The following is an 8527-nucleotide window of genomic DNA, read 5'->3' as shown; positions in this document are numbered from 1 at the left end:
TTTTGCTCGAGAATTGGAAACACTGCTTAGCTAGAAAAGGGGGCAAAATCAGGATTGTGAAGAGGCTGAGGAAAGGGAGAGTTGTCCCTTTGGTGAAGCTGGCACTAGAATTTGTCAGGAAATGCAGAGTATTTTGATTCCCAGAATATATTTACCTAAATTACAAGGAATAACAGGAGAAAAGGCCTCCCTCCTCCTTGTTAGTCTGCATTCAGAGCTACTAGGCTGTGCTGTAGCATCAGCTGCCTGCTTGCATGGCCTGCTGGTTAATCCAAAGAGATGCTTTACACATTGTGCTTGGGGACTGCTGGTCACTTTGGCCCATTTGGAAGAAGAATATAACATTAAATGTCACTTTTCATGTTCATATTTTAGACATAATCATTTTACCAGGCAACCTGAAGTTTTACAAAATCATCTGAGGACTACTTGAAACAGGAAGGCAACAAGTCCCTGAGTCACAGGGAGGGAGGTGACTGGAGGTGGAAGGCCAGACCAGACCACTGTGTGCTTTTCTTTTTGCCTAGATGTCCACCACCAGCTTCTGCCAGAGGACTGGGCAGGACAGACCTCTGGTCTGACCTTGTCTATGTATTCCTACACTGATGTATGCAAGATGCTGGGTTTTTGGCACAGCTCTTCAGCTCAACACAGACACTCACTGCTTGTTCTAAAAGAGAACAAGCTGCCACACACCATGTATATCACAATTCTGCAATTATTGCCTGATGCTAAATAAACCAAATAATACTCGTGGTTAATAAATTACTAGATCTGTGGCCTTGTCACCACTGATAGCAGCCCTTGCCTTTTGCTCTGTCGAAGTCCATGTCAGAGTCCAGCGCTGCTCCATGGCCTGTTTGATCAGATGATCATCGCCAGTAGCTTTAACTTCTTTGCCTTTGCATCTGTCCAGATGGAAATGCTCTAATTTCACATTTCTTCCATCATTTTATTTTTTTTTTCTCTTTGAGAGTATAGGATAAAGTTCTGTGTCAGCCTGATTTGGTACCACTCACCTTCTGTCTGGAATACACACAGCATCCTGTCTTGTATCATAAATCTGCGTCCAGTTCTGTGCCACTCAGTTCAAGAGAGATGTTGAGGTACTGGAAAGTGTCCAGAGAAAGGCAATGAAGCTGGTGAGAGGCCTGGAACACAGCCCTGTGAGGAGAGGCTGAGGGAGCTGGGGGTGTGCAGCCTGGAGGAGACTCAGGGGTGACCTCATTGCTGTCTACAACTACCTGAAGGGAGGCTGTAGACAGGTAGGGCTTGGTCTCTTCTGCCTGGCAACCAGCAACAGAACAAGGGGACACAGCCTCAAGCTGTGCCAGGGGAGGTCTAGGCTGGATGTTAGGAGGAAGTTGTTGGCAGAGAGAGTGATTGGCATTGGAATGGGCTGCCCAGGGAGGTGATGGAGTCACCGTCCCTGGAGGAGTTCAAGACAAGACTGGATGAGGCACTTAGTGCCATGGTCTGGTTGACTGGCCAGGGCTGGGTGCTAGGTTGGACTGGCTGATCTTGGAGGTCTCTTCCAACCTGGTTGATTCTATGATTCTATGTAATAGTGTGGCAAGCAGGACCAGGAAAGTGATCTTACCCCTGTACTAGGCACTGGTGAGGATGTACCTTGAACACTGTGTGCAGTTTTGCACTCCTCAATAAAAGAAGGACATTTTTGTGTTGGAGGATGTCCAGAAAAGGGCAAACAGGCTGGTGAGGGGTCTTGAGCATAAGTCACATGAGGAGCAGCTGAGGGAACTGGGGGTGTTTAGACTGGAGGATGCTGAGGGGACACCTCATCACAATTACCTGAAAGGAGGTCGCAATGAGGTAGGATCTGGCCTCTCCATTCAGGTGATAAATGACAGGACAAGAGGAAATGACCTCAGATTACACCAGTGGAGGTTTAAATTGGGTTTTAGCAAAGATTTCTTCACCAAAAGGGTCACCAGGCCCTGGAACAGGCTGCCCAAGGAGGTGATGGAGTCATCACCACTGGAAGAGTTTAAAAAACACTTGGATGAGGTGCTTTGAGACATGGTCTAACAGTTGGGTATGGGGAGATGTTAGGTTATGGTTGGGCTAAATGATCTTAAGGTCTTTTCCAGGCAGGCAATTCTTTGATTCTATATAAAATGAGGCAGGAGTGGAGCTGAGCAAGCACTTCGAGGTGCCTCTGTCTGATCCGTGGCTGCCCCATGGTATTCAATTCCTGCCTCCACCACCCTCTTAAACGACCCTGGGCAGGGCACTCTCTCCAGGCAGCGCCTGTCATTTGACATGGCTTATACAACTGAAACTCTCTTGTGATCATGAAGCACCTCAAGTCCTGCGTGCAGATAAACAGATCCAGTTACATTAAGCCAGCTAAGCTCCATTGTGATATTTTACACATATTTTTGGAATAGGCCTGGCTGGAGTTTGAAAAGTGAGCTGTGAACACAGGCAGAGGTCAGCGAAGGGACAGCAAATATTATCGGTGGCTTCAAAGCTTTAGTCCCTACTTAAAGCTTACACCATCCAGAGACACCCGGAGGCCTGCTTGGAATTCACTGTCTTAAAAGACGACGACTGCGATCTCCTTTAGTTCCGTTTATTAAAGAAACCCAACCAAGCCGTGCGGGTTTCTGCAGCCCCAGGAGCGCCCTGTCCCTCTGCGCTGCACAGGACACGCTTCTGTCAGCACTTCCCTCCCTTCTCTTCCACCTCTCCAGCCCTCCTCCCCTCCAGACGGACACCATCTGCTCCCGCGCTTCATAACTACTCTCCACACTGCTCGCCCTCCTCCATTACTTCACCTCCGGGGCCGCCTTTCCGCTCCCCCAGCCCGCCGCGTCCGGGCGCCCTCCGACCCACGTCCCGCGGGCCCTGCCTGCCCCATCCCCGGCCCCGCCGCCGCGGCGCAGGCGGCCCTTGGGCGCTCCCTGGGGGCGGTGCCCGGCCGGGCCCGGCCGAGCCGAGCCGACCGCGACACAGGGAAGCGCGGCCGAGCCGAGCGGGGTCCGAGCCGAGCGGCACCATGCTGGGCATGATAAAGAACTCCCTGCTGAGCACGGTGGAGGCATGGCCCTACCGGGTGCTGAGCAAGGGGGAGAAGGTAGGTGGCAAGGAGGGCAGGCGGTCTCCGTGCCCCAGTGGCCGGGTGAGGCGCTGCGAGAGGGAGCAGGAGACCTCTGGGTCACCCTCACCCGCCTTCCTCCCAGCCTGTCCGGGCTGCTGGCAGCATCTCCATCCACATCTCTTTCCCCAGGAGCAGCTCAGCTACGAGGAGAGGGAGTGCGAGGGCGGCCGGTTTGCGGCGGTGGAGGTGGTGGGGAAGCCGTTCGATGAAGCTTCGAAGGAAGGGGCAGTCAAGCTCCTCAAGTACGTCGGAGGAAGCAATGACAAGGGTGAGAGACGTTCCCGCCCCGTGAGCTTGGCAGCGCTTTGTGGCTGACCACTGCTAGCGAAGGCTTGGCGAAAGCCCGATGGATGAAGGCAATAGCACCATGGGCCTATGGGACCTGCAGCTCCTGGCATTGGGAGTCTGTGATGGGCATAGTCCCTCACTGGGAAAGATAAACTTGTCATGAAATGTGCCCAGCCAACTCATGCTATGAGTCTGGTCTTAACCCATCTCTGTTTCAGAGTAAGATCTCCAAACCCGTTTTGTCTCAGCATCAGAGAGTTACCTTGCAGCGGGGATAACGTGAGGACGGGCATGCACATTATCTGTCACAGCTCCCTGGGCGAGCACTAGCTGATGTAATGCAGGGTATCTGGGGTGCTTTACTTCTGTGACATGCCCTTGGAGGCAGTGCAATGAGTTTTATGACTTTGATACTTTATCATATGCTCTGGCAATTGGTACTCATCAAAGGGCTACGAACAACGAGCTTGCATTTTAGTGGTGCTTCATAGTGTTTTATAATGGTGCTTCCAGGTGATTGCTTCTGATTCTCAATTTACCAAAGTGCATGCATCAGTAGTTGTCCATAACAGAATAATTCTGAGGCATGTACATTTGCGTGCTCACCTTTCTCAGGCATCTGCTAAAGGGACTGTTTTAATCTGTGTGGAAATAGGAGTTAGATGCAGGGCAAATGGCATTCACAGCAGAGTGTTTTGGAAGGATGATGATCACTGTTGCTTCAGGAGGAAGGGTGCTACAAAGGCAGGTATGGTGTCAAAGCAAAACAAGTGAGAAAGATGGCGTGATACCAGCTGATTCTGTGGCTGCCTGATCCTGAAATTTCATGATTCCCTACTGCTGAATGAAGAACAGAGGCAAAAAGTGTTCTGCAGTGCCATATTACCCCCTTGCAGTAGTGAGCAGAAGATGCTGTTCCTGAAGTGGTGGACAGCCCTGCTGAAAGCCATGAACAGCTCTGAGTTTTAGGTTACTGTAACTTGTCAAATGTCTGGAAGCATTTGGAAGGGTTTAGGAGAAAGCTCCTGTTACCCATTATTGGCTATGGGCTTGCCACTAATTGCACAGGGTAATTTAAATACTGGTGTGGTTTCACATGTGCCTGAATTATAGGTCCCATTATGTTAGAGTTGGTTTTTCAGAAGAGCAGACCATCTTGGTGGCATGACCTATATGGTTGAGAGCCACAAAACCATCCAGAGGTCACCAGAAGCCCTTACATCCCAGACTCCTTGTGCAGTCAGTTGAAAGAGAAGTTTGGTGCAAGCCTGTTGCAGCTGTTCTGTATGCTCAGAGAACCCCACTCTTGATTGCCTATACAAGAAGTTCAGTGTGAAGAGTTTTCCTGAACTAAAATTAGCTCTTGTGAATGCTCTGTTCATTCTGTGAGTTCCTGAGAACCTAGACTTCTTTGTGGCTCTTTCAGGGGCTGGAATGGGCATGACTGCTCCTGTCTCCATCACTGTTTTTCCTGCTGAAGATGGCTCCTTTCAGCAGAAAGTGAAGGTCTCTCTGCGGATCCCGAGCCAATTCCAAGACAATCCTCCTTGTCCTAGCGATGAAAGCATTAAGATTGAAGAGAGACAGGGGATGACCATTTATTCCACGTAAGGAATGCATCCTGGCATTTCCAATCCTAGTGTGCTCTAAAGAATGGTACTGGTTTTACCAAATGACTTGCTGGACAAGGAGTAGGTGTGGTAGAAGGAGATGGAGAGGTCTTTCAAGGAAAGAGAGGTGGCTTTATCATTTCTTACCATTGATCATGCTGCAGCTATTTGAAATACTGGGTTTTTTTGGGTGGGAAAACAAGCACGGAGGTTAGCCCTGAAAGGTTTTTTGCTTCACCTAGGGAGATGAAGAGCAGAGAGAGGGTGGATATGAAGTTACTGAGTGATTTCTAATGGCTGAAAACTTGTTTTGCTCACTTCCTGGGATCTAGATGGTTCTTAGTCATCAAGGACACCCTTTGGTGTGGTTCACATCAAACTACAGATGTCAACTGAAGCCTCATTTAGATGGACTCATATCAGAGTCCATTGTGGAAACAAGCAATTGTTGCATTCCTTCAAATCATCTTTGAATGTCTTTGTTGACTGACAGCCTGGACTCAGACTAGCATCACAAGTGATAAGCTCTTCGCCTTTTTTTTAACCCCTTGGATCTTCCAGTCCCTTCTTTCTTGAAGTATTTGGGCTGATTCTCAACTCTTTGGCTCCTCCCTGAGACTGCTGCCTGACCTTTGCTACGGGTGTGAGCCACTTCTGCAAGAGCAGGCTGTTTTGTCTCAAACCTTGGCCCTGAGACAGGGTGGTGAGGTGCAAGCTGATGAGGAAACAGTTCCTGTTGGTGGGAGGGCAACATAAAACAGAGCAGTTCCAGTCCACCCCTTTTAAATAGCATTGTGGACTATAATTGTAATATCTCTGGTCCTGCCTCCTGTTTGCCTTGGGATAGTTAGAGTTTGGCTTCTCTTCCTGATCTGGCTTCCAGCAGATGGTTATTCACACTACAGTGAAGTTGGTTGTTGGCAGCATTTGGTGTAAGGACTGCAGGCTGAGCAGACTTGGAGATAGCCTTGTGTCCTAGCAAGCTGTTCCTCTGATATGAGGTTGATGCAAAGGGCAGGGCCATTCTGCTGATTGGCATGCATGGGACTGTTTGGGGAGGGGCTGTTTGGCATCTGTCATGGCTGACTGCACCCTGGCTGTGTAATCCTTAAGACTTAATCTACCACAGAGTGATAGACCAGTGCCTGCATGAGTACATGGTGGCAGGATCTGGACCAAACTACACAGCTGAACGTATTGTGGGGTAATGTTGTTCTCCCTCTCTTTCTGTGTTTTGCCAGCACTGCTCAGCACCAATCCATGTCTGGTTTCTTTGCAGGCAGTTTGGTGGCTATGCCAAAGAGGTGGATTACGTGAGCTATGCTGCCAAGCTGAGGTCTGCTCTGGGGAGCGAAGCTGCGTACCGCAAAGATTTCTACTTGTGCAATGGTTACGATCCCCCCATGAAGCCTTACGGGCGGCGCAATGAGGTCTGGTTTGTGAAAGAGTGAGCATCTGGCTTCCCATGGTGCTGGCCTGCACTGATAACTCCCCCACCCTGTGTTCTTGTCCTCTTCAAAATAAACTAATAATTTGGCAGAGGCCAAAGCATTCCGTTCCTCCACAACTTGGTATCTTATGGACCAACGTTTATGAGGAACGCTGCAGAGCCTCCTGACAGTCCAGCTCCTTTGTTTCAGACTAGGTCCTCAATCACACAGACTTTCATGATGTCTCCATAGCTTGCTTTTATCCCCCTCATGCTCACAGGGTTCAATGCTGAGACAGTCAAAATACTTAATTAGCAAGATTGGTGCCTGACAGGAGTGGCATCCAAGTGTTGGCAGATCATTAGTCTCACCTGAGGCAGACAAGGGACCATGACAAAACTGCATACAGGGATGTTTTTTAGCTTCTTGAGCTTGCTGCAGCTGTAAAATGCTGCTTTTATCTGTGCCATTCCAAATGCAATTTAAGGGGACCATGGGCATTGCTACCAACACAGCACAGTGAAAATAGACATCCTTTACATTGACTCACAGTGTGTAGGAGAGCAATGCTTCTGTCAGCTGGCTGAGAAATGTCACTTACAGGAAAATCCAGGTTTCTGTTTGCAGCTCTGCTTCTGTTTGAGGCGAGACATTTTGGAGTGTGCTGTGTCCTGATCTCAGCTAGCAGCTGGACCCCAAGATAATTTCCTTCCTGTTTCTTGTGTGTAGCTTTTCTTTAAAGCTAGCTTACACAAGAGCCAATGCTGAAATGTGTGTGGTCATCTAATTGAACTAGAAACATACAGCCTGTGAAAGAAAGCAGGTGTCTATTCCTTTTGAACAGGGGGTGTATTTGAAGAATGGTGAGCCCCTGGTGAGGCTACTGTGGGTGGATATAGGCCAAAAAAAAAACACTCTCTGGAGGGCTACTCAGAGCACCTATCTTCTTGAAAGGAGGAGGAGAACTTGGCTGTTCTTGGAAACAAGGGTTTATGTCAAATAATGATCAGCCTTTCAGAAACCAGAGTAAGGGTGGATTTTGTTTTATTAAGACTGGCAATGTTTAACTGTTAGGCATCAAACCAGCATTTTAGCTGTCAGCTCTGCCAGGGAGGCAGCAGGATGCCCACAGTGGGAACATACACACAAACCATTCTAGGGTGCCTGTGTAATTTATCACCTCCACTGGAAGAGGTGTGCTAGTTTAATGCTTAAGTGCCCCAAAGTTCAGGCCTTTTCTAAAGCCATTTTCTCCCTGGATCTGTCAGATGGCATCCCAGGTTCTGGCCAGTTGAGCTGTTAGACATGTGCTTGCTTTCTGAGAACAAATCAGCACTTAAAGAAAAAAACCCTGAGGGTCTGATGTGCTTTCCTTTTCTGTCCTGCTGAGCCATAGCAGAGCTTTGTTGTGGACCTCATGAAAGAGTTTCAGTCACCTCTGTGCAGGTGCAGCTAGTCAAGATGGGTAAAAAACCCCAGATACTTAATTAAAGAAAGAACAAACAACCACCAAAACCAGGGAAAAGCTATTAGCTGCAGTTAGTGCTTGGAGCACAGGGGGATGGGAATTAAAAAAGAAAACCATGGCAGACAAAAGCTCTTGCAGGAATTTTTGAAATATTAAAACAACCCTTCTAAGGCTGTCCTCAAATCCCAAGGGACTTGCTCGTGTCAGTGTGTGGGTGAGGAATGGAGAGGCAGAGTGCTGCCTGGTTTATATGTTCCCGGGTTCATTTTTGAGCTTGGGTGTAGGTCGTGAATGTAGTCCTTTCTAGCTGCTGGTGGTGGACATCCTGCAGCAGTCAAAATCCTGAAACTTCTCAAAATGCACTCTGTGAAACCAGAGGATCACAGGAGCACAGGATGTTAGGGCTTGGAAGGGACCCAAGGAGATCATCGAGTCCAACCCCCCTGCCAGAGCAGGACAATGCTATCTAACACAGACCACAGAGGAACACATCCAGACAGGCCTTCAAAGTCTCCAGAGAAGGAGACTCCACAACCTCTCTGGGAAGCCTGTTCCAATGCTCTGTGACTCTTACAGTAATGAAGTTCCTCCTTGTGTTGAGGTGGAA

At 48.8% G+C, this 8527-nt stretch overlaps 1 protein-coding gene across 1 annotated transcript; it reads left to right on the top strand.

Moving 5' to 3' along the window:
* Positions 1 to 2910: 2910 nt before the first annotated feature.
* Positions 2911 to 7207, top strand: HEBP1 (heme binding protein 1). The gene is made up of 4 exons (XM_064155073.1): positions 2911 to 3100; positions 3254 to 3392; positions 4839 to 5019; positions 6302 to 7207. Exons 1-4 carry the CDS (start codon positions 3023 to 3025, stop codon positions 6471 to 6473), a joined length of 570 nt encoding a protein of 189 aa, XP_064011143.1. The 5' UTR covers positions 2911 to 3022; the 3' UTR covers positions 6474 to 7207.
* The last annotated feature ends 1320 nt before the right edge of the window (positions 7208 to 8527 follow it).

Source organism: Pogoniulus pusillus, chromosome 15, assembly GCF_015220805.1.
Source record: "Pogoniulus pusillus isolate bPogPus1 chromosome 15, bPogPus1.pri, whole genome shotgun sequence".
NCBI classification, from domain to species: Eukaryota; Metazoa; Chordata; class Aves; order Piciformes; family Lybiidae; genus Pogoniulus; species Pogoniulus pusillus.
Note: the sequence above shows the minus strand (reverse complement) of the source record. Positions and strands in the feature narration are given on the sequence as shown.